Here is a 27,018-nt window from a genome sequence, read left to right as displayed (position 1 = left end):
CATTCTCCTGAGGAAGAGGAAATTAATCCTCACAGGCCAAGGAAGGGGATTCCAGCCTTTTCCTGGGTTTGGCAGGAGGCATAGTCTCATGTTGAGACAAATTCTTCACGCAGAGCAGAGGGAGGCCTGTAAGGAGTGTGAGCATTCCAAAGCACTCTCTAATGCTCCTAATAACCCAAAGTATTTAAAAATACACTTCAGTACTTATTGTCAGAATAATTTATTAGTAGGAAGCATGTTTTGCTGTAAGGCAGACAAAAGAGAATTTCTGTAATTCTCAGTCAGAAGGCCAAATTATTACTGATAGTTAATATCTGCAATTAAAATGATTGCTTTGAAATGAATGAGTCTCAAAATGCATATGGAAATTTCATACAATGTATAAAATATATAACTTCTACATTTCTTGAGTAAATACTTTGCAGTTTTTGTGTAAGAAATACACATCCTAGAGCTGATTTGCAAAATAAGCACTGAAGGAGATGTCCAGTATTCTGTAACTCTCTCTGGTAACAGACAAGCAGAGCAGCACCTACACAGTCCATAGGCTGAGAGAGGAACCCCATTTGCATTGCACCTCTTGGCCAAGATAAAGTCTTCCAGTAAAAATTAAGGTAGGGTTATAATGACAATCAGAGCCTACAGAAATGTTTGAGCCTCTGGAAGAATCTGTAGAATATAATAAGACAGAAATAAAGCCAGGCTTCCAAGCCTTCAGCCTTACAAGGGATTCCAAGTTTCACAGGAAGTTTTGTAAAAAAATCTTCCGTTTTAAAAAAGTTATTAAAAGTAAAGGTAGACTCTTAACTCCTCCTGAGGTAGAGATTACCAGCAGCATTCACTGCAGTGTAGTTATTTCATGTGTGTGATATTTTACTTAATTTACTTCTCTGGGTACCCAGGCAACCTATGATGTTTATGGGACTTTTCAATTTCAGTTGTTCCTATGAAGAAACAGATTTTACTAAGTTTGATACCAGCAAACGGATCACTATAAAACTTGAAGGGGCCTTAAATCTGGCCCTGTTTTTTTGCTTGCTTTTACTTCATGTAGATGAGCATTGCCAATGGATTATGGAAACAAGAAGGTTTCAGTAGCTGGACTACAGACTTTTTATCCTAATTTGGATGGTCTACACTATCCAGTCACAGCTCTCCTATCCAGTTCTAAGTTTCCCCAAAACCTAAAAGAAACAAAAATAACCTACAGGTATATCTTAAAACATAACTCCCCTTCCAAGACTTTAAGAAGGGCAGCAAAGACAAGATGCATGAAAGAATTGGGAAAGGGCTGTTTATATACCCTACCAGCAAGACCAGAAAAAGATTTAAGGTATTTCCACTGGAGAGCTCAGCAGAGGAGTGAACAGAAGTCTTGGGACATCTGCTAAAACAAACACTTAGAGGTCAGATTCAAAGCAGGAAACAGATGGGAATAAAAAGATTCTGGGTACAACTCTTTGTTCTGGTTATGCATTACTTCAATTACTCAAAACTAGCAACAATACTAGACTGCAGTTTCAGTGGCTGTTTCAATGTCACCCTTGTATGTAGTCATCCAAGAGATGGGCGCCTGAAAAAATTTGGGCTACTGGTACAGATCATCCTATCTAAGAAACAACAGGACACTGGTGATTTATTAGTTTTCGTAGTCCTAGGAGCCTGTCAGTGAAGATTAGCAAAACCTCAACACCAGCAATCTTCACAGGTATGTAGGTGCCAGTGAGATGCATATAGCCAAATGCTTTTATGCCTGCCTCCAGAAGCTAAGAGAAAGCAAAATTAATCTCTGTCTTCATTAATTCAGATGGACTGCATGTGAGGAAGCACACAGGGCAGCAGGGCAAGTACCACAAAACGAAACAGCTCTGCTGCTATGGTAGGGTTTCTGAGAGACAAGATTGGTTTCCAATCCATTTAGCTAGCAATGACTGCTATCCCAATGGTTTTGTGTCTATTATACTGAGAAGCAGACTGAGAAGCAAAAGCCACTTTCTAGAACAGACACTATTGCTGGTGATTATTTACCTACCATTTCCTAGAAGATTCCCTTGAAGATTTTATTTTAAGAAGTACGGCTTATTTCTGCCATTTTCTAGCCCAGAACTTATAAATCCATTCCTTCAATCCATACCCCAAGTAAATAAGACACCATTTTATTATTACTCTGATCTACCACCAGTGAACTTTCAGTATAATTTTTTTAATGTGTTAAAAATGATCAGCCACCCAGTTACTTTCACAGAAAATACAAGCAGCATTTTTTCGCCAGGAGCTTCTAAATTAAAAAGACCTTCAGGTAACGCTGTAAAACACTTAAGACATAATAAATAAACTTATTCTAAAGTTCACTTTCCAAACAATAAATAAAACTCTTCCTTATTTGAAAGTGCAAACAGGCTGTATTATAAAAAGTATGAAGCAAGACTGCAGGAAGTGCTTAATTGCTCAGTAATGACCAAGACACAGTTTCTTGCTTTGGTGCTGCTGGTCATCCAGCGATTTTGTTTTCTGGACCCCATCTAAAGAAAAAAACATGCATGGAGCATTAATGTAACAGCAAGCATAACCTAATACTCAGCATGGAAAGGACACACTGGAATAACACTGGGAGTGGGGAACGGGGTGGAGATTGTCTTTTTCTCCTTACAGAGGACATGCAATAATCATAGCTAAAAGGAATACACCAAGGAAAGAGAGGAACTTAAACCAGTGCAGTATTGAAAACTGCACATCACATTAAAGAAAACTGTTAGAGAAATGAGCCTTGTTAAATTTGTCAAAGTACCCCAAGATTAATCTTTCTCCAGCTGGATCTGAAAACCATTAAGAGAGAGAGGGACAAACAAGCCCTAACATTTTGCAGTGATCACTAATATCATAAACAATACTGTGAGCCCTTCCCTCCCCCCTTCCCCCAGCCCATAGGAAGTAGCTAACAAAAAGACTTCTCCATTAATCTATCTCAGTACATGTTAGGAATTTGCTTGGAGTATGTGGCTATTTGTGTGCCACAGAAACTAACTTCAGTCTTTTTTATGGTCCTAGCACAGTACTCAATTCATCTTTACACTGCATCTTCATGCTTGAAGCACAAAAATTATTTATCTGCCATTTTCCATGTTGCTTTCCCCTCTGGATGAGTAACATTTTAAGGATTGGTAGCTAACAGCAGATGCCTATGGTGGGTCTCTTTTGTAGCACAAAAAGGCTTCAAAATAAGACTTATCCAAACTCTGTTTTGAAAAGATGACAGCTCCCTTGTTATAGGGAGCTCACTCTAAAAGCTCTAATCTAAAAAGTCTTTCTAGAACCAAATTTAAAACATGATTAAGCAGTCTGAAATGATCTACGTACCAAACAGCATGTTGCTGACCTTCATAGTAGCATTGCTGGATTTTGTAATGTGTGTCAATGCCAAGCATTTTGTTCCAAGTAAGTTCATCTATTACAGTTAGCTCATCTATTCAAAAACCTCAGAAAACTTTTCACAGCAAAACTTAACTCACTGAAGTCAAGACTAATTAAGACTAAACACTCCCAGAGGGAATCAGGTTGGTTTCAAATGTGATCTGACTTATTGACTGCAGTTATAAAATGAATTAATAAAAAAATACTTACTTTCCCTGGCTATAGGGTCATGGAATTCAAGTGCATTAGTCTGCAATGGACTTAACTGCCACTGGTAAAAGAAGAAGAAAATGTTTACTTATTTCAGAAGACAGAATAAGGAGCCAAGCAAGACAGGAAAAGGACCCTACAGGCCTTCACTGAGAGGCATGACTAGGGGTGAGGTGGGGAATGAAGAACGCTCCCTTGAACACATTTGCTTTGAGGACAAGTAACTGTTACAGGCATGCAGACATTAACTCCCTTGAGAAGGAGGAATGAGGCTGCTACACCTTCAGTGCTTCAGTTTGTCCGGGAGAGTGCCCTGACTGCAGGTGCACTTGGCCACATTTGATACCCACTGTAGCTCTTTTGGGAACTGCTAGAAAGGCAAACAAAATCACACAGCGACCTCCCAAATCATGCTGTCACTATGCTGTGACAGGGGAGGCTTGGAGAGAACTTCACCATGTGAAGAGATCACCTCCAACAACAGCTAGTTAGAGGCAAATCCTCCATGTAGATAGAAAAAACAGAGCTCACTCTACTCTCCCATCAATGCTGCCCCCAGTTTTTAGAATACAGTACATTTAGACATTACTTACTGTAAATTTGCTTACACCCTCAAGTTCACCAAACTTCATGTAGGATATGTCTGCTTTCTTTTTTCCAGCATCAACATCTCCTGCATAGATCTGCTTGATACCAGCTCCTTTAATTAAAGGGACACATTCATCACATGGACATTTTGTTACAAATATCATGCTTCTCTCATCTGGCTTTATTTCTCGACACCTACAAGCAGTCAGAAAACAGAATTTCAGAGTTTGTATCTTGGTAGTTTTCAATTGTTACAAATTTTATGCCTCAGAAAACAAGCAAAAAATTATATATACTCTCAGAAGCAACTTATTCCTAATCAAGTGCACAAGTACAAAATGAAATCTGGTTTGGTATCACTATGTGTGAACAACACCCATCCTATGTCTCCACACCTATTATTGTTGAAAGCTTCATCAACTGCCACAATTCCTCATTTTGGGTTATAGCATGGTCTAGTAAGAAGCAGAGCCAGTGGCTTGTATCTGAAGGATAACTGAAGGAGACAATATCCTTTAAAAACAAAGTTCATTTAAGAAATCTCAAGAAACCCCAGGAGCTGACTGTGCCAATATCCAACTTCTACATCACTGGCATAAAAAAGACTGTGACTGTAATTCACAGTTTGTCACAATGACATCACACATTGTCCAAGTGTGGGCTGGAATACAGTTAATTTATTCTCAGCAGTTGGTGCAGTGCTGTCTTTTGGATTTAGTATGAGAATAATGTTGAAAACAGACTGATGTTTTAGTTGTTGCTAAGTAATGCTTACTCTGAATCAAGTGCTTTGATTCATATTCTGGCAGTGAGGAGCTGCACAAGAAGCAGGAATGGTGACCCAAACTGGACCAAAGGATATTCCATGCTAGAGAGCGCCACTCCCAGTATATCAACTGGGGGAGTTATAGCCTAGAAGGGACATTGATGAGAGTTTGGGGATGGGGTTGGGCATTGATCAGTGGCTGATGAGCAATTGTATTGTGCATTACTTGTTTTTACCTTGGGTTTTATTGTTATCTACAATTATTAATAAATTTTAATTTGTTTCAATTATTATACTGTTCTTGTCTCAATCTACAAGTTTTACTTTTGATTCTTCTCCCCATTCCACTGGGGCAGGGAATGAGAAAGAGGCTGCCTGGTGTGTACCTTCCCCACTGGGTTTAAACCACAACATGCATTTATCATGGAATTGTTTCCAAACCATCTCATTCTTCTCTGTGGAAAAATAAACCCATTACCTGAATGTCAGGGCATTCTGCTCCGCATGGATAATGTATCTGAACTTTCTGATTTCCCGATCTTTTTGCTTATCATCCATGTGTGGAAAATCAGCATATTCAGATCCAACAGGAAAGGCATTGTAACCACAGCCTATAAAATACATTGCTCCTGTTCCATCACAGCCTCTCTGCAACAGTAAAAAGAGCATCAAATTTGGAGGCATTTTAACCAAGTTCTAAGTCAAAGTACAGTTTTGCATGATCAGACAGCTCAGCTCTTGCCAAAGGCTCCATATCTGTATGAAGCTTTTCCACTGAGTCCTGTAGGAGCTGCACAGGTAAAGTATAACACCTCTGTTACCTGCACCAGGCTTTTGGGGTTTTCCTTTTGGCAAGTAATACAGACAGCAAGGACAAGAAGTCTGAAGGATTTAGTCCTTAACAACATACGCCATTAAATACAGCTGGAGTTCATCCCTGATGTAACAGAGATGGTGTTTTGCCTGACTTTTAGCAGACTCAGTGACCAGTGGGCTGATAAGAGGCAATTGGTGATTGAAATAAGTAAAAGAAACAAAACAGCAATAAGCAGCTGATAACTGAAGGCTTAAAAACAAATTAAAATTATGTTGCAGCTGTGTGAAGAATGAGGCTTCCTGGGATTGGTAACATGCATAAGCAGAGATACAAAGAACAAAAACTTTATGTTTGGATGGGAAAAACACTGTAACAATATTCATAGAAAAATACCACTTTGATCCAAAAAGGAATGTGCTAAAGCCCATATAGCATTTATATCCTCAGGAGACTGTCACGCTATAGTTGCACTGAGACTTTTCCTAAAAAGAGCTGCAAAGAGGTGCCATGCAGGGCACACGCTGCCTGATCAGCAGCTGTGGCAATACCTTGTAGCCAGGATACCTGGAATAACTGACAATGACTGGGAAAGCAGGCACACTGAAAATCCATGCAGAGACACTGCTGTAATTACTAAAATAATTTATACTTCCTCTTCATCTTAAAGCATAACAATGAACCAGCCATTAACTGAGTTATTAAAGCTGTGTGTGGGTATGAAAAACAGAAGCAAATAAACTTTAAGGAAAATAACAAGTGCAAATCCAGTGTATGAATTGTGAGTGCAAGAAAAAGTAACTTTTCCAATACTTACTGATTTTTCCTCTGCCCAAATAATAGCTCCAACTCCCGTTTTATGATCCTCTAAAATACATAACATTTTAGGAGTAAATAACAAATAAAGCATTTCTGATTTACCTATACATTAACATATGACATCCTAGAGTAAGGAATAACATTTATTGTTGCTTTGTCAACAGGAGGAATAAAAGCTTGGAAATTATATGAATCTACTGTAAAAGCTGTGTGTGCTTTTACTGCAAGGCAGTCATTCTAGAATTTTGCTGTGTACATTTCTTCAAAAATGAAATGAAGTAACCAACACATACCTAAAATGTGTGCCAAGAATATGTGTGGACAGGTTCACTGATGTGAGACATCTAACTGATAGGAACCTTCTTGTTTACTACTTAATTTAATGACTTAATTTCTGCTATTCTTTAAGTTTACGCTTCTGTGATCTGAAGTCCTATCAAAATTAGACCTATTTTATACCAAATTCAGAGACAAAATATTAACAATTGGATTTTGGGGGTGCAGTCTATCACCACCATAGGAAAACTGGTACAGAGCTTTCCTTATGTGACTTGGATGGTTTTTATGACACTTGAAAATCTTCCCCAGTAGCTACTGATGAGAATCTTCAGCATATCAAGGAGAAAAAACACTTCAGGCTTCCATTGATTAATATTGCAGAACACACTGTTTCCATGAATCATTTCCATCATCCTTAGTATCACTGCCATATGCAATAACTCAAAGAGGGTCTTTCCTGCCAAAGATGTCCTTCATCAAAGCTGTCTTCATCTATATTCTGCGTATTTATTAGACACTGATGAAGAGAAGATGATAATGACTAATTAAACCAGCAAAGAAAATATCCTATCCCATGTTCTTGCTCCCTTTATATCCACCTATATAATAGTGTAAAGCACCTTAATATGTGTGTGAGCTGCTATTTATTTTAATTTAATTACAGTGCAATAAAAGTTGGCTCAAACCCCAGACCTTAGTCCAGGCTGAATACTACAGCTAAACCTGAATTTTGCTGTTCCAAGAGTGAGTACTCAAACTTGGTCATTTCATCTTGCTCTGCATAATGGAAGCTGTACAAAGAACTCATAACTGGTTCCATGGAACTTCTGAATTACATCTAAAAAATGTCATTTCTGCAATTTTTGGAGAAGAAATTTGCTGAGGGTACCTGACCTTGTTGGGTTTGGATGGGTGCGTTGGGGGGATTAGTTTTGGTTTAAGCTTTATATATGTACTATTTGTTTGTTTACAATGGTTTTTAAAAAGCCACTATCATATCTAGAGTACAAAACCATCTCTATGGATTACCATCAAGTTTTAAGCTTTCTGTTCTCTGGAAGAACCTATCACTTTCCTGCATTGGTACCCAGAGAGAATAAAGCAGCTAACAGAAGTCATCCCTATCAAGAGACAGTCAGTAACTATCTGTCAGTAACTATCTTTCTACCTCAGAAACCTGGACATAAAATTCCAGCATCTGTGCAAAGAAAACCCCTATCAGATATATTAGCACTTTCACTAATAACTATGAGACTTAATATAATGGTACTGAATGTCCTACTGAAGGATATTATTTCACTGTTTTTTTTCTGAAGTGTATATAATCTTCTTGAAATATTGACATTTACTTGATAACAGAAGCATCTTGTGAGACCTCAGTAAAAAGAGCCTCAGAGCAACTTCAAGAATTTAAATGTCATTCTGTTCTATTTTCAGCTGGGTGTTGGACAGGGCAGGGCAGGACATTGGCAGGGCAGTGTTTGCCAGCACTGTATGTGAAACACCTGCACTGATTTCCTCATGGAAAGCTTTCACACACAGTACTGTGTGCCCCTGTGGAGTCTTTACTATTACTGTTGCACTTGTTTCACATGTGTAGGAACAGCATTGAGCAGCTTGCTTAAGGAAGTATGTGGAAGAATAAGGCTGATATTAGGAACTTGCTCTACTGATGAGACCCCATCATTCCTGTGCTCCAGTAACGACTCACCTGTCCGATAGGCAAGTAGCCTGGCTTGTATCATACAGTGCCTTGCCACGTCCTGGGGCAAACACTGGTCATCTGCTTCATTCGTACGTTGGGATCCACTCCTGTAAAAGCCAAAGCATCCAAAGACAGGGACACTGGCAGCCACTGATGCCAACACCAAGACAAGATCTTTCATATTCTGTCTAAGGTTGCTGAAGTACGGGTTTTCACAGAGGTTCTCCAGTCCTATTGTCATCAATATTTGCTTGTGTATTTCCTCATTTGAAATTAGAAATAAACTTTCATACTCTTTTATTCTCTCTTGCCTACATGCAGTATAAAAGTCAGTGTTATAGTCAGGCTGTGATTTTGCTATTTTCTGAATAAAATCAAACTTGGTGGAAGTTTCTTCAATAAACTGCACCATGTAGCACACCAAAGGTTGAAGCAACACACACACACGAGCACGACTGTTTGACTTCAGTCTTTCCACTGCTTTGGCATCCAGCTTTGCATCTTCAGTGCTTGTTGGATTGGATACCTCATTCTGCAAGCTGATCTCAGGATCCGCAGGCCAGTAAGAAATCCTGTTCACCCCGGCTGGAAGAGAAGATAATGCAGCAGAAGAAACCATGCAAGTCCAATGGAACATAAAGCTCATATTCACTATTGTTTAATCCTGGTTTTTCTTATTTAAGGCCCCATGTCCTGCCTAAGGGCTGTCTAGACAACAAAAATGCTGGTAGATAGAAGTATCAAGGGTTATCCAACTTAATAATCAGATTCAGATAAAAATTTGAGTTACCCAAGTTCTCAAATCCCAAGATCTTTGTGACTGCCTAATTTTGCATCTTACATCCAACAGATAAATTAGCAACACACAAAAAGAAGTTAGCACAGACAGACATTGCTGCTGAGATTAAAAATCAATATTTGCAGAAGGGCTGTACCAGCAGATCCCATTTCTCTGGAAGTGAATGATCTGATTTGTCTTCGAATCTCATAGGGAAAAGAAAGCCTGTGATTCCTGCATAAAAACCTATTTTTCCCTGTCAGCAGAAGGACAGTCAGAACCTCAGCAGTGTAGCCCAGCTGAGAGACAAGGACCACCAGTAATAATGGTTGCACATTACAGAAAAATAGGGTCTTGGCAGCAAACCCCAGTTTATTGACCATCAGCTCCAGGAAATGCACATTCATTTTTTCCTTATGGAAAACATCAACGCAGGCTACACAAATCAGGGATTTGCATTCACAACTGGCACAGTCCAAAGAGAAAACAGGCTTTCTGTTTTCAATCACAAGCGTAACATCTACTCATACTCTACTACAGTCATTGCTTACCATTTACAATCATTTTTAAACAAGTTGAACATGGTTTTCTGGAAAAATAAAGATCACAGTTTTTAAGTCTTGATCCATGTTTAATGAGTGCAATCTGGCCAGCATGCAAGTCTGTACTAGAGCAATGAAGACCGATAATCTTCATATTTTTCACCACTACCAGACCACTCTTCTTCACCTACAGAGAAAGGCATTATTATTATTTTACTTTTTTTCAGTATTGATTCCACAAAGAGGTTACAACTCTTCCTTGGATAACAGAAAGCAACCAGCAGCACAGAACTCTTCAATACAAATTAATCATTAAACAACCTGCATTTTCCTAAGCATTTTTTCTTGTTTTGTTTTCACATGTGCCTGTTAATATCAGGGTGCTGTGTCTCTGTCAAACTACAGAGAGGGACTTGTCACAAATTCCTGATTTTTTCTGGTCATTGCTTTGCCTGTAACAAAATCCAGAAGCAGCATAGGAAATTCTGTAAATTATAGCTGAAACCTTCTCTGAATCACCCAAATCACCCAGCATCTGGAAATGCTCATTAATTTAATTTCTGTCTTAAGCCTGATCATCCTGAGAGCTAATAGCTTCTCTAGTTTTCAGCTTCTCTAGCTTTCTGCCTCTCTAGATGTCTCTTCTATGTAATGAATCCTGGTTATAAATAATCTTCCATGGAAGAAGTCTGCATACCACAGGCAAGAGCTATTACATCTGGATTCCCACGTATTATGAAAAAAATGGATACAAACTAGTTTGATGAAGCTGGTGAAACAGATCTCTTTATGCAATCCAGCTGCTACTGAACAGTTGTCTTAGATCTGTAAATTATTCAACTGCTGTGTGGCTATAGAAATGAGACTTCACTAAAGCCAAGTGCCATTTCTAACCCAATTACTAAATTTCAAACTGCTTTTGAAGGCTACAGGTGCTACTCAGCTGTCCCTCCTTGGGATCTAGCCTGGGACATACCCAGCATTGAAAATGAGGCCTAATTGTCACTCAGATTATTTCCTATCTTTTCTTGCCCTGGTTGATACCTGTGCTATGGATCTTAGCACATGGATATGCTCTGCACACAGGGTACATACCACACCTCCTTTGTCGTGCTCTTTAAAACACCTGCCATTTTTTTAGTGCTTGCTTCACCTCTTGGGGTATGCATCTATCCTTTCAGAGGTTTTCAGAAAGAGCATGCTATTTAGCCATTTTGCTATTTTTCTCCTACTACTGGATTTTTTTTTCTACTTCTAAGAAATATTTGAAAAATGTTTATTACATATGGTTGTTTCTTTTTTTTTCATCTGGACTATATGTCATCTAAAGAGCAGTTGGGTTAAATTCACTGAAGGAGCTCTTCAGAAAGACCAATTAACAATAAGCACAGACATTTTACCTGGGATTTTTTCTGCTGCTCAGCTGAGGGAAAGAGCTCCATCCAGAGACTCAATAAAGTAAAAAGATTGACCTTAGAAAGTCTTGGCATTTGACCTGTTTTGAAGAAAAAAAGAGAAATATTTATTAGGGAATACTTATAAAGAAACTCCGTACTGTGAACATTATTTTTCAAGTCTTCTGCACCACAGCTGCTTCAGAAGCTGGTTCTGCTCACTCAGCAGCTCCAGACACACTATCCTTTTCAGGAAAAAGTCACTGCCAACTCAGGATGTTCACATCTAGATGCAGATTTGTGCAACAAGAGGAACTGGTGAAACTTTCACTGAAATTCAGTGAGTCAGTTTGACTCAGAGGTGTAGAGCAGAAATCACAGATCAGATCATCAGACCTCCACAACTTAATGTGCTCAAATGATTCACAGATGCTTACGGAAATCTGAGACAGCTTCTAATTCAGCTTCAGACTCAACAAAGAAGAGGGCAAAAATATCCAGGCAACACATCATGATCTCACACTGATGTCTGCAGCAAGAGTGGATAAGCCATTGTGAAACTTTCCAGTTGCATTGGTTCTAGACATCCTGCTTCTGGATTCTTACAGTCTACTCAGATTTTGGCTAGGTTTTTTACAAAAATTTAAGCCTTTTGCTCAGGCTGTCACTTCTGACAAAATACTCAAATGCAAAAATCCCTCCTCAGAGCACAACCATGTTTTTGTGCTTCTACTCAAAATCTGAAAGTTGTCCTGTGAGGGATAGCACAACTCAGCATTACTGAGTCCCCCATAAAGGAAAGAGGAGGAAGCACTGTGCTGCTCAGTATAGCTTGCACTGTTCCAGATGTAAAACTCTCTTGCCTCACACTTGGCAAGAAGTTTATTAAGTCTTTGAAATATCTCCAGTCCCCATTTCAGAGGTGCTTACAGAGAGCTGTAATGAGCACATATTCCTCTACAGGTCTCACACATGCTGTCTGTAGTATTTCTATCTTTTCCCACAAATGTTACAGTTTTTGCAAAGGAGGACATGGCAGTGGCAAGAATGGAACAGAATAGAGAAAAACATTCTTTAAGTAGTTCTAGCAGCTTGGAAGAGATACAATCAGATACTAAGATTACCTAGCTGTGGGAGAGGGTTAGTTTAATGGCACATCTGTGAACCCAAACAATTAGGACAACAGATAAACATATGCAATCCATGACTAAAACACCATTTGCAGACAGTATTTTAACAGCTTTTTTCACACGTAAATGTGGTTTGGGAAAGTAAATATAGGCCTGTTAGCAGCAGTATCTGATGCCATATTGTCCACTGTTCCTTAGGCTGCCCAGCTCTGCTACCCCACTTGGCACAAGCACTGCAAAGGGCACCTGTTTGACACAGTCAGACACATGTCCTAGAAATGTACATGGCAAGCAGCACAAGATCTGCTGTCACTTGTACTAAAAGCAAACTGTAGAAGTAAGTCTACAAGCCACATCTAAAGAAGCAGAATCTGTTTTGTTAAATGGGAATTTGAGTTCATTCTCATTACAGGCCCCGTTTACTTCTGTCATAGCACACACATGTAGCAAGTTAAAACACATGTGGCAAGTTAAAACAGTGCAATTAATACCAATGCACACACACACTCCTTTGTGTTTTCTAAAATGGACTACAATATGACACACAGAGAAGACTTAAAACTGTATGCACCACAAAGAAGTTTTAATTACGCTTTGTTTTCTTGCACCTAACCTGAATATGACCTGTCAAATGCATGGGAAACAAACTGAAGAACATCCTGACATGCATTTATAATGAGAAGCATAAAAATATTCTGAAGAAGGAAAGAACTTTAGTAACAGTTATCGTATCTGTGTGTTTGCATCTTCACGTAGGTAGTTAAACACTCCCTTAAGTTCAACAGGGTGAAGAGAAGCCTGGTTAAAATGGACTGGAAAAAAAGGCAGAAGATATCTTACAGAATTAAAAGCAACTACAGAAGACTGGGGAAGTAAAGGAATCAGGCTCTCTGCTACTGAGAGCAAAGCCACATAGAAGGAGTGCTCTTTGCAGGTGCATCAGACCCACTTCACACAAAGGTATGATTTTATTCCTCCTGGTTACGGATCTTGCTTCAGTGAGGTGAGGCATGCTCTAGGGAAAGTGTATGGAGGCTGGTGCCAAAAACCCTGCTGCACCTGGAAGCAAACAGGAGCCAGGCACAGCCTACCCGGACATGGCTCAGATCCAGGATTATGTCCTGCCTATAATGCAGGAGTTCCTAGTCCAAAGTCTGAAAGGCTTCTAACAAGTGCTTGACACCAGGGAGGAAGCTACCAGTGATATCGCTCTGCTGCCTGGAAAAAGGAAATTAAAACCCATTTTCAGACTTCATCGATTTTGCTTGCTTGGAAGCAGGATTTCCACAAAACCAGGATGAAACAAAATTCATATACCCACTCAGGAGAGCTGGCTGCTCTGTCATGGTGCTCAGTCTGAGAAACATATATACATCATATCTATATGCACACAACACTCCCTTGGGATGCAGCAGTAAAAAGGAAAGGAAAGAATCTGTGGAATCTACCAGCATCTGTTTCTCCTGGACATGCCCACTCTGTGAGAAAGTTGCTCTCTACCAAATCCATATCATGGGCCTGCTGTGGGGTTAGTTAGAACACTCCTCAGAAGGTGAGCATTTTCCTGCCCATTGCATTGTATGAACATTAAATATACTGATATAGGGCAAGAAATTGCTGTAACAGGGCACAAGGGGGGAGGAAAATACAATCTTATGTTATCAAAAGGCCCTCAGGCAGAAGGGTGTTGTCAAGCAGGAGTAGGGGAAAATGGAGGATATATATATATGTATTTTTTTTAATTTGATGTATAGATATATGCTTAACGATACTACACACAGAAATATAGATATACTTTATGCCTATATACACGCACTGTATATATAGCATACATGTGAACACACTAGATATATAGTATATATGTACACACACTATATATATAATATCAAGTGTGCATATATATAAAGTATATACTTATGTACTGGAGATGATACATATATTTTTGTATATATATTTATATATAAAATTATAGGTACATATAAGTTATGGATACTTTATATATACAGACACATATATGCATAGATAGATAGATGTTTATGTACATATACATTTTATTGCACTGTGTGTGAGGGTCAGGAGCACTCTCTAAGCATCACCGGCCGAGGGGGAAGGCGCGGGCTCTCTGAACATCCCTGGGATGAGGCGGAAAGCGTCCCCTGGGGAGAGGACAGAGCAGGTGGCCCCTGGATGGGCCCACTGGGTGAGGCGACACCCGCAAGGGGCCGGCCAGCGCACGCCCCCCTCACACCCACCCACCGGCCCGGTGTCAGCGCGGCGCTCCCGCGGTTCCGTCCCGGCGGGCCAGGCCCCGGCCCGCCTCCCTGCCACCCCCGCAGCCTGGCTCACCGGCCATGCTGTCGGTCTGCGTGCTCGCCGCTTTCACCCGCGGCCCCGCCGCCGCCTCCTCCGCGCCGTGCATGGGTCCCGGTGCCGTGCCGGTCCCGGTACGGTCCCGGTGCGGTCCCGGTGCCGATGGCCGCGCCGTGCCGGTGCCCCCGCCGGCCCCGCGCCGCCCCCGGGCGGCACCGCCCCGTGCCCGCCGCGGGGCGGGGCCGGTCGCTCGGCAACGGCCGCTGACGGGCGGGAGCCTCGGCCAATGGGAAGCGCGAGCGGCGCGGGGGCGGGCCCGGGGGCGGGGCGGTGGCTCCCGGCGCGGCCGCGCTCCGTAGCGGGGACACCGGGACACCGGGACACCGGGACACGGGGACACCGGGACACGGGGACACGGGGACACCGGGACACCGGGACACCGGGACACCGGGACACCGGGACACCGGGACACCGGGACACGGGGACACCGGGACACGGGGACACCGGGACACCGGGACACCGGGACACGGGGACACGGGGACACCGGGACACCGGGACACGGGGACACGGGGACACCGGGACACGGGGACACCGGGACACGGGGACACGGGGACACCGGGACACCGGGACACCGGGACACGGGGTGAGCTGCCTTGGAAGCGACCCGCCAGGATCAACCAGTCTACTTCTGGATCGGCACAGGACCACCCCCAGGGCACCATGCGCCTGAGAGCACTGTGCAAACGCTTCTCGGGCTCTCTTAGGTTCCAGTGCCCAGCCACCGTCTGGCTGAAGAGCCTTTTCTTGATACCCAACCTAAACCTCCCCTGACGCAGCTTCAGGCCATTCCCTAGGTCCTGTCGCTGTCAGCACACAGAAGAGCTCAGTGCCTGCCCCCACGCTGCCCCTCACGAGGAAGCTGTAACTGCGATCAGGGCTCCCCTCGGTCTCCTCCAGGCTGAACAGACCAAGGCACCTCAGTGCTCCCCATGCGGCTTCCCCTCAAGGCCTGCCACCACATTCGTAGCTCTCTTTTTGGACACTCTATTAGAACCACAGAAGAAGATCCAGAATATTCTGAGTTGGAAGGGATGCAACAGGATCATCAAGTCCAACTCTTGCTTGAACGGGATCCCAGGAAGTTATTTTCTGCAACAGGTGGCTCAGCTGAAGTGGTGCAGGTGGAGCAAAGAGCAGAGCCCCTGCTACTGTGCTTTACTTTATGGTGTTATGAGGGACTTGGGGATTGTGCTCTGACAGATTATTCAGCTTTCACCAGAGGTGTCTAGAGGGACCAACCTTCATAAATAAGCTCTGCTGGGCATCATGGTCGGCATAAACCATCTGCTTACGACCTCTGGGCTTTTAGATCGGAGCCTCTGGGGTGTAGTGCTTAATGTCCCTGCCATTTTTTCTAAATATCAGAGTATGTAAAAGCTTCTCTGTGGATACATTTTTGGAGGTATATCCATAAACTGCTGTCATGTATAAAACCCCAAAAAATTATTGCAAGTCAGTGACAAAAAAAATCCCATCTTGAAGAGTTTCAGAAGTCCCAGACCATCTAGACTACAAAGACTCAGGAATGCCTGAGGATTTAGGTCAGGAATTCCTGAACTAAAGCAATACAGAATTTTTTGAGTCTCAATTCAATTGAAGCCTAAAAACTGGATAAAAGCATGAATTAGGTTATAAGTAATTTCTTTCTAAGGATCCTTTTGTTTCATCTATGGCCTAAAATTAATTTATTTGCTGTGCATGCATTGCATGACTATCTCAGATGAATTTTTCTTGTTTGGAAAAATTCCCTTCTAGACACCCACTTCATGAAAGACTACAAAAATGCTTTGTGCATTTTCACTTATCAGTCTCTCAAAAGTGACTGGACCATTGATGAATTATCTGTTGAAATAGAGTGCATCAAGCAAATGTACCTTTAAGTACATTTTTATCCTGGTATTCCAAAAACAAACCAAGACTTACAAGAAGTCTCTCTGCTCTGTTACATCTTGAAGTGGGCTTTTCCCCACCTGTGTTAGAAAAACTTCTTTTTTCACAAGTAGCTTTCTGATTCAGACACAGTATTTGACTTGTGTGCTCTAGGGTTTCTGTTCAGAGCTGGGCATGGAGGTGGGCTGTTCGAGGGTCAGTAAGCCTGAAGTAAGTGGAAATCAAATTTACAGCAAAATTCATCTGCGATTTGCAGTCACCTCTTTGTGGTGGAGTTGTCTTCATTAGAGGTGAGGCAGCATGATAGATAGATAGATTAGATAGATAGATGATAGATAGATAGATAGATAGATAGATAGATAGATAGATAGATAGATAGATAGAGGGATAGATAGGTCCAATTTTACAATGGCTTCTAATCTAATTATGATCTTGAATTTGAAAGCTCCCACTGACTGGATTGGGACTCAAGGATTTGCTGCTTGTTTGCCTTCCACCAAAAGCTGCAGGTAAAGCTAGAGGGCAGCAGAAAACAGCATCTCTGTGGAGCATGAAGAGGGTACTCATTCACTCCAAAGTGAAGAGAAATAATGTCATTCCCAAAATTTGTTGAAAGGAAAATGGCACCAACCCTACTGCAGAAATGATCCCTGCCCAGGGACTAAGTGGGCTTCTTTTGTCAAGATTATAGTGGAGAATGGGATGGTAGTAATGAGGAAAAGTGTGTCTTAGGCTTACTGTTCTTTTATACACAATTCAGGGCAATTCAGCCTTTACAGTTAACCAGCATGTTGCCCTCTGAGCTTCAATTTCTACAATTTACAGATTGGCAAGAGTTTCTGGATGGGCCTTTTCTCCTTGAAAGGGATTTGCTGAAAAAACCTACTGCTTCTCTCAATACTGCATCTGTGTCTTACAAACCCATTTTATTCAAGTGATTGATTGCTTAACACCCCTTTTCCCTCACCCCTTTTTTCTTTACTTAGCAGACCCATTGGCTTGGATGTCCCATTTGAGGTGTCCCAGAAGGCTCTCATTGCTGATGTGTTGTGTTTTGATCTGACAGATAGGAGAAAGCAAAAGCTCTCTGCCACAATGTCCTTTGGAAGTTGCCATACCCCTTTGTGTTCTTATACCTCTGGTATGTTCCTATTTGTGCAGGTACCTTCTGATACACATGTACAAAGCTGTGTGATCATCATGGCCGATGATTTTCAGGATTTTATCCTTTACAATAATTTAATAGCCATTTGGTATAGCAAAGGTGCTCACTGTTTAAATTTACTGAGATGTTTTGCTCGGCTTTTATGGTGCTTCTTGTACCACTGTGAGTACATGTTTACACCCTCATCTTCATGGTATTGGTGGACTGAAAATCTCATTCAACATCACCATCTCTTTTGGGGTTGATTTGCTGAGAAAACTTATTCCTGCATTGCAGTTACCTACTTTGCAGTATTTTTCTGTGTCTGTGCACTGCAGGTTTTAGATCCTGGATCCAGGTTTCCTGTACTACCATCAATTCTCTTAAGGTAGATGACTTCACACCTACCTCAAAATTCTAGCTGGAATATAATGACAAACAGTGAAGCTGTTAATCTGCTTAAAGACTAGGAAGGACTGGGGAGTTGGATCTTTATTAATCTCTAGGAGTTCTACTTTGACCTTTATTAATCTCTAGTTCTATTTTGACCTTTGTTTTGCCTTCTGGATTTAAAAACAAACCCTCTTCTCTTTGAAAGTTTTATCTGTGAGCTGTTAAACATCTCTAACAGCTAGGCCCATCAGTTCATGTAGGAAATATCTAGTATTTGTTACTATCATGCAAATACAAGAAAGTGCTCTTTTTATCTCTTAACACCCCCTGTATAAATGACCTTGGAAGAGTTGTGCTTGCTTTATAAAGCAGCGTGATGAAGTACACGTAGTGGAAAGGGAAATAGCTGGAATGTGTGGTGGCAGGAGCATGATTTGTGATGGCTGTGTTGCTGAGCAGGGAAACCTGCCACTCCAAGAGCCTCCGTCTTTATCACTCGCTGCCTTTTCACTGCTTTGAAAAGCAGCAAGATTAGGAATGATGTAAAAGTCAGTTCGACAACAGTGAAGGCATCATCTGTCAACTCTATGTCATGGAGGCAAAAAAAAAGGGATTTACAAATTTTCTGCCTGTCTCTTGCTGTAGATGTTTTAGGCCCCAGTCCCTGCTTTGTGAGGGGGAGTGCAGTGTCCTGCCATGTTGGTGATGCATGGCACCACTGAGACTTTTTTAATGAGCAGCTTCTTCCCCACTGGTCACTGAAAGCAGCCAAGTGATGCCTCTTTCTTCCTTCCTCCAAGCAGGGCCAGGTTTGCGCAGGCAGCCTGGAAGTGACCAGTGAGGAAGAAGCTGCTCATTACAAAACACCTCTGTTGACACCTTCTGGTAAACAACAGCCACTGAGGCACAGCAGAGGTGTTTTGTGGGGTGGTGAGTGAACATCCTTTGGCTGCACCAGGGTTGCTCTCAAATGGCACCAAGCACTATCAGGATCCTTTGTACCTCAGTGCCCTCTTTGAGTTTGCTCCACTGGCTTCAACATAAGTGTGAGGTCCTGGTCACTCCACACCACCCTGCCCTGTGGGTCTGTGACCCAAACTCATTCAGGTCCAGCTTCCCTGAACACAGGTGTGGGATTTTACTCCCTGTCAGTTGTGTGATAAAGCTCAGTTTTAAAGGTTCTGTTGTGTAAATATCCCAAAGACTAACCAGTACCCTCTCTGCTCTTCCAGTCTGCAAGCTCACAGATGCAGTTTCTCCTAGGGTTGTCTTTTTTGATGACCATCAGTTGTAATACAGTGTATCCATGTGTCAAATGGTCTAACATGGATATTTCTCCCTTTATGTAACAGAAATTACCTGTCAATTTTTTCTTACTGACATGTGTTTCCTTTGACACCCTTGTCCCGTGTTTGACAAGTAGGCAAGAAATCTATTTTGTTTCTTTATTTAGAAATAAATGCATTATTCCTAGAGCCCAGACTAAAATGTAATACACTGGACATTTCCACATAGAGGCATATTACTCCTCACAACACAGCACTTCACAAAGCAAGAGGTGTCTGAGAAGAAGGAAACCAAATGAAAGTGAGGACTCTGGCTATTGCAAGCTCCTGATGAGCTGTAGTTTATCACCAACAGATGTAAAACAGACTGAAGACCAAATCAATTAGTGAAGGGAAAAATATGTAAGGAGGGAAGCATTTATAGGGAAGAAATGGATCTGGGTGGATCTCATATGTGTGGTAGGGGGGTTCTGCTCCATGAGACCAACTCCTACTGCTCTTCCATGTTTTCCTTTGCCTTTTTCATGCTTGTCTCAGGCAGGGCTATTTTCAGCCATGTCCATCCTTCCCTGCTTCCTTCCAGTCCCCAGGCTCTGCAGGAGAGATCTCCCTTCACAACAGGCAGCATGGGAAGGAGCAAACATTTGTTTCTTCTGAGTCTGTCCCTTCTGCATCTTTGTGGTAACTTCCCAGAGGCCAGAAAATTGGCCTGCTACTCTGGGAGTAGCTTCCCTTGTCTCAGCTGCCTTATCTCACAGGCTTGCTCTGGAGGAGCAGAATGCTGTGGGCAGGTGGATGAGTTGATTCCCTGGCACAGATATGGCTTGTCCAGTCAGTGACCTCTGCTGAGGTCTGGTGAAGTCTGTAAAGAGGTAAAGACTACAAGCCTCAAATGAAGTCCAGAGCTGGGAATGCTGCCTGACTTGGCAGAATTGCAATCCTTGAATAAGAGAATGTTCCCTATGCTGTGCTCAGCTGCTGTAGGAGATGGGGAAACAGCCTCTCTCCACATTCCTCTTCTTCTGTGGTTGTGGACAGCTTGTGCTTCCACAGTTGTTCAAAACACTACTTGTCTTTGGGGCGCATTTGTGCAGCACAGACAAAAAGCAGACCTATACTCAAATTAGGGAACTGATTTCCTCATTAAGATGGGGAAAATTTGTTGCACAGGAGCCACACATTTGTTGAGTACATGCTTCTCTTTATAATCAGTTTAGCTGCAAGCTGGGCAGTGGTGGTATCCTTGATTTATAGCAGATGCCAGGTGATTTTTGTTGCTTTCAAGGTTTCCTGACATTGCTTTGCAACCTCTGCAGAGCTTCAGAGAGCAGAAAACATTATGCAGAATTACACAGAGTATTTTGAGCTGAAAGGCACCCACAAGGATCATTGAGTGTAACCCTTAAGTGAATGGCCCAAACAGGGATGGAACCCACTTGCAGAGTCTGCTGTGCTCAGACACCCCTGATACAACAAGTCTTATGGAACTGCCATGGGCTCTGTGAGATGACATCACAGCTGAGTTTCTGAGAGCACTGACACAGAGCTGACTTGCTTTTGCTGCAGTGAAATGCTGCTCCTTGTTGCACAGGATGATATTCTGGAGGGGAAAAAGGTTACTTTTATCCTTTCGCTGCCTTTTTTCTCTTACTCTGGCAAGGGTAGCTGTCACGTCTGATACAGCAACTGCACCAACCTCCTCTTTGCAACAATACACTGGTGGTGGTTCTCCTATTCCAGGTAAATACACTCTCCCATCTGGCTTGCATTCCTGTCGCTTCATACTGGTTTTAGTGATTTACAGATGATGCATCTCAGGCTGGTTCACTGTGCTGAATTTGCTCTTTGCTCTTTGCTAAGGACAGTGGTATTTGATGGAGTCTCAGGTTTAGGCCTGACTTCAGCCCTCACTGAAGGTTGACCTTGTGAACACATCCCTGGTTGCATGCAGGGACATACTGGGCTTGAGGCAAAACTGAATTTCCTCTCCTGCCCTGTCTGTGGGCCTTAGGACAGTGTCCATGAGGGGCTATGGGGAGCAACGGAACCTGTGCAATGGCTTTACATGGCCTTCATATCTTGGGGACAAAATGACCCAGCCCTTCTTAAGGGTTAATCTTTTTTTAAAATCAGCCCACACCAGAGGTGGTATTAAAACTTTAAACAACTTCAGTGTGAGCTCATACAGGCTCATGGCTGACAGGGAAAGGCTGTAGTCGAAACATCTGGCTCCCCACCAATGCCTGGCAGCCGGGATGAGCGCCTTGGCAGAGATATTTGTCATAGATAGCTTCTGAAAGAGAAATAAATGATTCCATCTGGTGAGTTCTGGCTGGGAGAAGGAAGGGGAAAAGGAGGGAAAGCAGACAGCATTAGCTGTGCCCCACAGCAGGAGAAGGAAGATGAAGTCCAAAAGTGGAGATAGAAGGAGCAGGACTCATCTTGGAAAAGGGGCAGCATTCAAATGGGGTGATCTGAGGGGAAGATGAGGCAAGTGAGAGGTAGGACAGAGTTGTCAGCCCCACTGCTCTCTGTCCTCTCCCAGGGCATATGCCACCCCCATCCTGGGTATATACCCTTGGATTTCTGCTGTTCCAGGGGGCCTGGAAGCGCCCAGACACTAGGAAGGAGATTGAGATGATGTGTAGGGCAGCTCTGATCCTGGCTTTGGGGGACTGAGGACATGGACTCTTGGACGTGTGCAGCCCCAGGAAGAAAAAAAGCAGTGCTGCTGCTTAGAGCTGCTGCAGAAGGAGATTCCAACCTCACCTCTGTTAGGTACTTCCCAACCCGGACAGCAATTTTCTGATCCAAAACTGGCCTTCTTAAATGCTCTGGAAACCTTAGGCTTTGGTGACAGACTTGAAGATTTGTGTGGTCCACAGAAGTACTGGATGACATCAGCCTTAACATTTTGGGTCACCAGAGTAGGGTTCCCACAGTAGGGACACTGAGCAGAAGACAGCGTTGCTTTTGCTTCTTAGTATTTTGAGTCTCAGTTTGAGGTTCCATCAGCAACATCTGGGCAGGCACCAGAGATCCTTGGCCCATTGATATTCACCCAGATGTTGCAAACCCTTGTCTGCCTTGTCATGAGAAGCACCAAGCCTGCCTCAGAAGTAAACAACAATGCAACAACTGGACTTGAGCCTGTGGAAAATGCTGTGCTTTGTCTGATGGGAAAATCTTTTAACATCTACTGGTACCAAGTGCACAGGTGGTTAAATTTTGTGTCTGCCCCCCAACTCCTCAAATGCAAACCTTTTCCCCACTTGCAGTCTTTTTCCCAATTTTCTTTTGAGTTCCAGGAAATCCCCACCAAAGATCAAGTGCAGCATCACAGGTGACCAGGAGCATATAGCAACAGTAAACCAGTTTGTAAATAGTTCTCTAAAGCAGTGAAATATACTTCTGGACACTAATTTTATCATAGAATTGGCAATTTTGGCAATGTTAAGCCTGCTCCTATAACAAATAGGAAGGGGCTCCCCAGGGATGCTGGGGTTTGTTCCCATCAGACTTGATTGATGATCCAAGGTCAAGACCATGTTTGTTGGTTTAGCTAATTCAGAGTAGTTTGGGCCGTTTTATGCCTATTTGCTTTCCCTCTTTGTATAATCCCTTTGTTTTATTGCTGAGACAGTCTTAGGCTTTGTGTTTCCTGTGGGAGTGATGCAGCACAGTGAAAAAAGGAATTTTAAGGGGATGACTGTGGGAAGGAAACGTATCCCTGTACCTCTCTGTTTGCCAAGCCAGCTGCACATGGCCCTTGGAGACAGCATCACTCCAGCAAGTACAAGAGCAGCTTTGAACTTGAGAAGTCTTGAGAGGTCCCTCCCTCCCTCCCTCCTGTCCATACCTCCTTCCCGATCTTCCTCTCCATTGTCCCCTTCCTCCCTCCCATACTGCAATGCCACCCTAGTGCTGGGGGCCAAGCTCTGCCTTTAAACTATGGTCCATGGGAAGAATTTCTTTCCTCTCTGTTAAGAAAAACCTGTCACGTGTTTAAAAATGAAAAGTTTTAGGATCCTTTCAAGCTTCAGGTGGCTAACTTTGGGTTCAGCTCTTAGTGCAGCCACAACTCTAGCAAATGTCAGGGTTCTGTCAAATTGCTGATCTTCTTTCCTATGATTTTCAGCATGCTTTGAAAAAGAGACTATCTCACCATTTTTCCCTTTTTATCACCTGGTCTCTGTGCTTTTCTTTCACATCCCTGCCCCATTTTCTCTCTCCTTCTAGACCATTCTCTCTTGTATTTCATAGGCTTCATGTTATGGAAACTACTTGTCAAATACTTAGAGATTGCCTGCCTGCAGCTGGACTCAGAGTTCCTGGGAAGTGTTATTTTATTTACATCTCTGCTTACACAATCCAGTACTGAATGCCAGAGAGAGCAGTGCCAGGCCTGGTAAATTCTAAACACCCCAAACTTCATCTATTTCCTAAGCCTTTGCTCTGGTGGAGAGGGAGCATTAACAACAAGCTCACACGTGGGATTTTGCTGCCTGTGTTATTCTACCAAGCATGAAAGGGATAGTTTTCCCAGAAAACTAGACCATTTCAATGGAGTCTGCTAGTGGGAGCAGAAGCCTGCTGCTGCAGCATCAGAGGCCGGGCAGGAGCAGCCCAAGCCTGGAGCTCCCTGCAGAAACACAGTCACTCCGTGAGCAGCTTGGGAGCAGTGAGCTGGAGTCCCAGCTGAGAGGGACCCATCTTGGACACCCAGCACACACACAGAGCAGAGCAGTGCCAGGGCTGTCTGTGCCAGGGAGAGCACCCTAGAAAAGGGGGTTCAGGGCAGCAGCCCACCAGGGCATTTCCCTCCTTCCTCCACTCATTAGTGCGTCTGGTTCCTATGCAATTGCTTTTGGGGAAATTTCTGATGAGCAAGTATTTCACTCCCAGTGCAATTTAGCAGCAATTGATAAAGCAAAAGCCATTATCAGGAGACTGCAGGCAAGCAGAAGCAGCTCCACGGCCACATAACTATGTGATAAAGCTTTCTTCCTCCCCTTGGTCTGCATACATGTACAGAGATTACTGTTCATAACAACTCGTCCAAACCCCTCAAAAATAACAGCTGTTCTTTTGTGATAATTGAACATCTTAATGACACCCCCCCAGCAAAAGCAACCTAACTCAAGCGTTGCAGACAACTGCTCTCCACCAATATTAAGCTGACAAAAAACTAAAACGTTATGTGTATGCAGTGAGATAGATTTTTTCCTGTCTTTAGATTTTTTTAGTTTTTATTCAGTGATTCAGAGTTACAGACTCTTTAACGGAGAACTGGTTGTATTTTTCATACTTGGAGAAGACTTGGGTTCAGCTCTGCTGCCCTGAGATTGTCAGAGTCCAGAGAATCCCTTTGGCTGCCCTGGATGCCTCGAGACCCTGGCAAGGGGCTCAGGGACCTTGGCAGCAAGTCAAAAACACCTGTGGCTTTGATTTTAGCCCATGGGAGAGGCTGCCAACCTTATATGAGGAATTACAAGCCAAAAGGGTTTGAGTAGTGTAATAGGGGAATTGACACAGGGTGGAAAAGTATAATTTTGGGATTTTTTAGAATGCAATTCAGGGGTACAAGATGGAGGAATCTGGGCGTGCCCTAGCCTCTTCTTCCTTCTTCTTGTCCTCCATGTCTCAGTGTGATAGTGACACTTTTCTATTGGTCTAGGATAGGGACACACTGTCAAACACAGATTTTAGGTATTGGTATGGGAACTGTAAACAGGTACACGTAATTTTGAGTATATAATGTGGGAGATGCCCAGGGCTAAGGAGACTGCCATGGTTTCTGTACTAGCTGCACCTCGGCAGGTCAGAGAGAAACTATTATAGATAAGAAAAAATAAACAACCTTGAAAACTCGGCTTCATGCATTCCAGACCTTTTCTTCAGCAGCCAGGCTAGGGAGAAAAGTACTTTCACTCTGTTGGGGTCTTGCCAAGCTGACCCTGACAGAGATCTCTGAGCTAGCTGTTGAATTCTGTTGAATTTATCTGGACAGGCTGGATTGATGGCTGAGGACAGTTGTATGAAGCTCAGTAAGGCCAAGTGCTGGGTCCTGTACTTTGGCCACAACAGTCCCAGGCGGTGCTACAGGCTTAGGGAAGTGTGGCTGCAAAGTGGCCCAGCAGAAAGTGACCTGAGGGTGCTGGCTGATAGTGGCTGAACATGAGCCAGTGTGCCCAGGTGGCCAAGAAGGCCAATGGCACCCTGGCCTGCATCAGCCAGTGTGGCCAGCAGGACCAAGGCAGTGATTGTACCCCTGTATTCAGCACTGATGAAGCCACACCTTGAATCCTGTCTCCAGTTCTGGGCCCCTCACTACAAGAAGGACATTGAGGTGCTGGAGCATGTCCAGAGAAGGGCAGTGGAGCTGGTTAAGGCTCTGGAGCACAACTCAGGAGTGGCTGAGGGAGATGGGGGTGTTTAGCCTATATAAAAGGAGGCTCAGAGGGGACAGTTATCACTCTTGACAACTGCCTGAAAGGGGAAGTTAACAGAGAACCAAGGGCAAACATGGACATACCATCAGTGATGCCCCTGTAAGTGCAGTCCCACATAATTGATTTTGGTCCAGATTTACACCACTAGAGCCAATAAAGTAACAAGTAAAATGAACAGACGCGATGATCCTCCACAAGAAAACACCACTGCAGCTTCTTCTAGCTTTTCCTCACAACTAGCCTCCTTCCTAAGTAGTGCAGTTGAAGTTTCCAATGAAAATCTTTTGAAGCAGAATTAGTGAGTTGGTTTTTGACTCGCAGTGCAGTGTTATGCAGCATGAAGCCCTGAGCATAGTCCAGCACATTCAGTGATGGGTCTTGTTTGTGGCAAGGTGGGTTAACTTGGTGTATTACTTGCACACACAATACACAATGTGACACAGCGGAGACACACTGCTACTAATTACCAAACACTGCTCATCTAGCCTAAGGAAGATATCCGAGATAGCTCAAGTTTTACAACAGGCTGCTAAAATATAAATAAAAGACCTTATTTGATCCTGTGGGCCAGGCCCAAAGGGTTAAGCCCAGCAAAACAGCAGCAGATGCTTTCCTAAGGAAAAGTTCCCTTCATGATTACAAGACCAGGTAGTAAAAGCATATGCCTCTTTTTCCAGGGCTGTTCAGGTGGGTTTTTTTTTTGCATCCATCTCTTTGCAAGAGTCTGTTTTGTAAAATTTTGTTTATAAGAAAACCATTTTAAAATGGTGAAGGCTGTCTGGGAATTTTACCCACTAGAGCTCCCAAGAAGTGCTCCTTTGCAGACCTTGGTGTTATTATTTTTAGAAAACACTAGAAATGGCATAGAACATGTGCAATGAACACTGTGTAATAAAGCAAACCCGTGGTTTTACTGGCAATTTACTCCAGCTTCTCCTATTGACTTATCATCTTTCACAAGTTGCACATCATTCTCCCTACTTCACGGTGCCTGCTTGCTCTGTTATCAAAAATACAGGTATCCCAAAACACAGACAGTTATGAAAC

General features: G+C 42.9%; 1 protein-coding gene across 1 annotated transcript; it reads right to left on the bottom strand.

The window, feature by feature from the left end:
• Positions 1-201: 201 nt before the first annotated feature.
• CDADC1 (cytidine and dCMP deaminase domain containing 1) lies at positions 202-14,956 on the bottom strand. Its single transcript, XM_021528413.2, has 9 exons — positions 14,783-14,956; positions 11,313-11,407; positions 9,922-10,099; positions 8,599-9,177; positions 6,607-6,656; positions 5,454-5,623; positions 4,215-4,404; positions 3,622-3,682; positions 202-2,522 (listed from the first exon to the last, which is right to left on the bottom strand). Exons 1-9 carry the CDS (start codon positions 14,853-14,855, stop codon positions 2,449-2,451), a joined length of 1,470 nt encoding a protein of 489 aa, XP_021384088.1. The 5' UTR covers positions 14,856-14,956; the 3' UTR covers positions 202-2,448.
• Between the last annotated feature and the right edge of the window lie 12,062 nt (positions 14,957-27,018).

Source organism: Lonchura striata, chromosome 2 (genome assembly GCF_046129695.1).
Source record: "Lonchura striata isolate bLonStr1 chromosome 2, bLonStr1.mat, whole genome shotgun sequence".
Classification (NCBI taxonomy): domain Eukaryota; kingdom Metazoa; phylum Chordata; class Aves; order Passeriformes; family Estrildidae; genus Lonchura; species Lonchura striata.
The sequence above is the reverse complement of the archived record's forward strand: the minus strand, read 5'-3'. Positions and strand labels throughout refer to the sequence as shown.

What these genes read in the sequence shown, in the direction of transcription:
- CDADC1 (XM_021528413.2), bottom strand. Translation starts at nt 14,855, where the DNA reads ATGCACGGCGCGGAGGAGGCGGCGGCGGGGCCGCGGGTGAAAGCGGCG. An exon ending in TTTAAAAATGATTGTAAATG is followed by an intron (nt 9,178 to 9,921) that starts GTAAGCAATGAC and finishes CTTCTCTTCCAG; the next exon opens with CCGGGGTGAACAGGATTTCT. An exon ending in GCTACTTGCCTATCGGACAG is followed by an intron (nt 6,657 to 8,598) that starts GTGAGTCGTTAC and finishes TATGTATTTTAG; the next exon opens with AGGATCATAAAACGGGAGTT.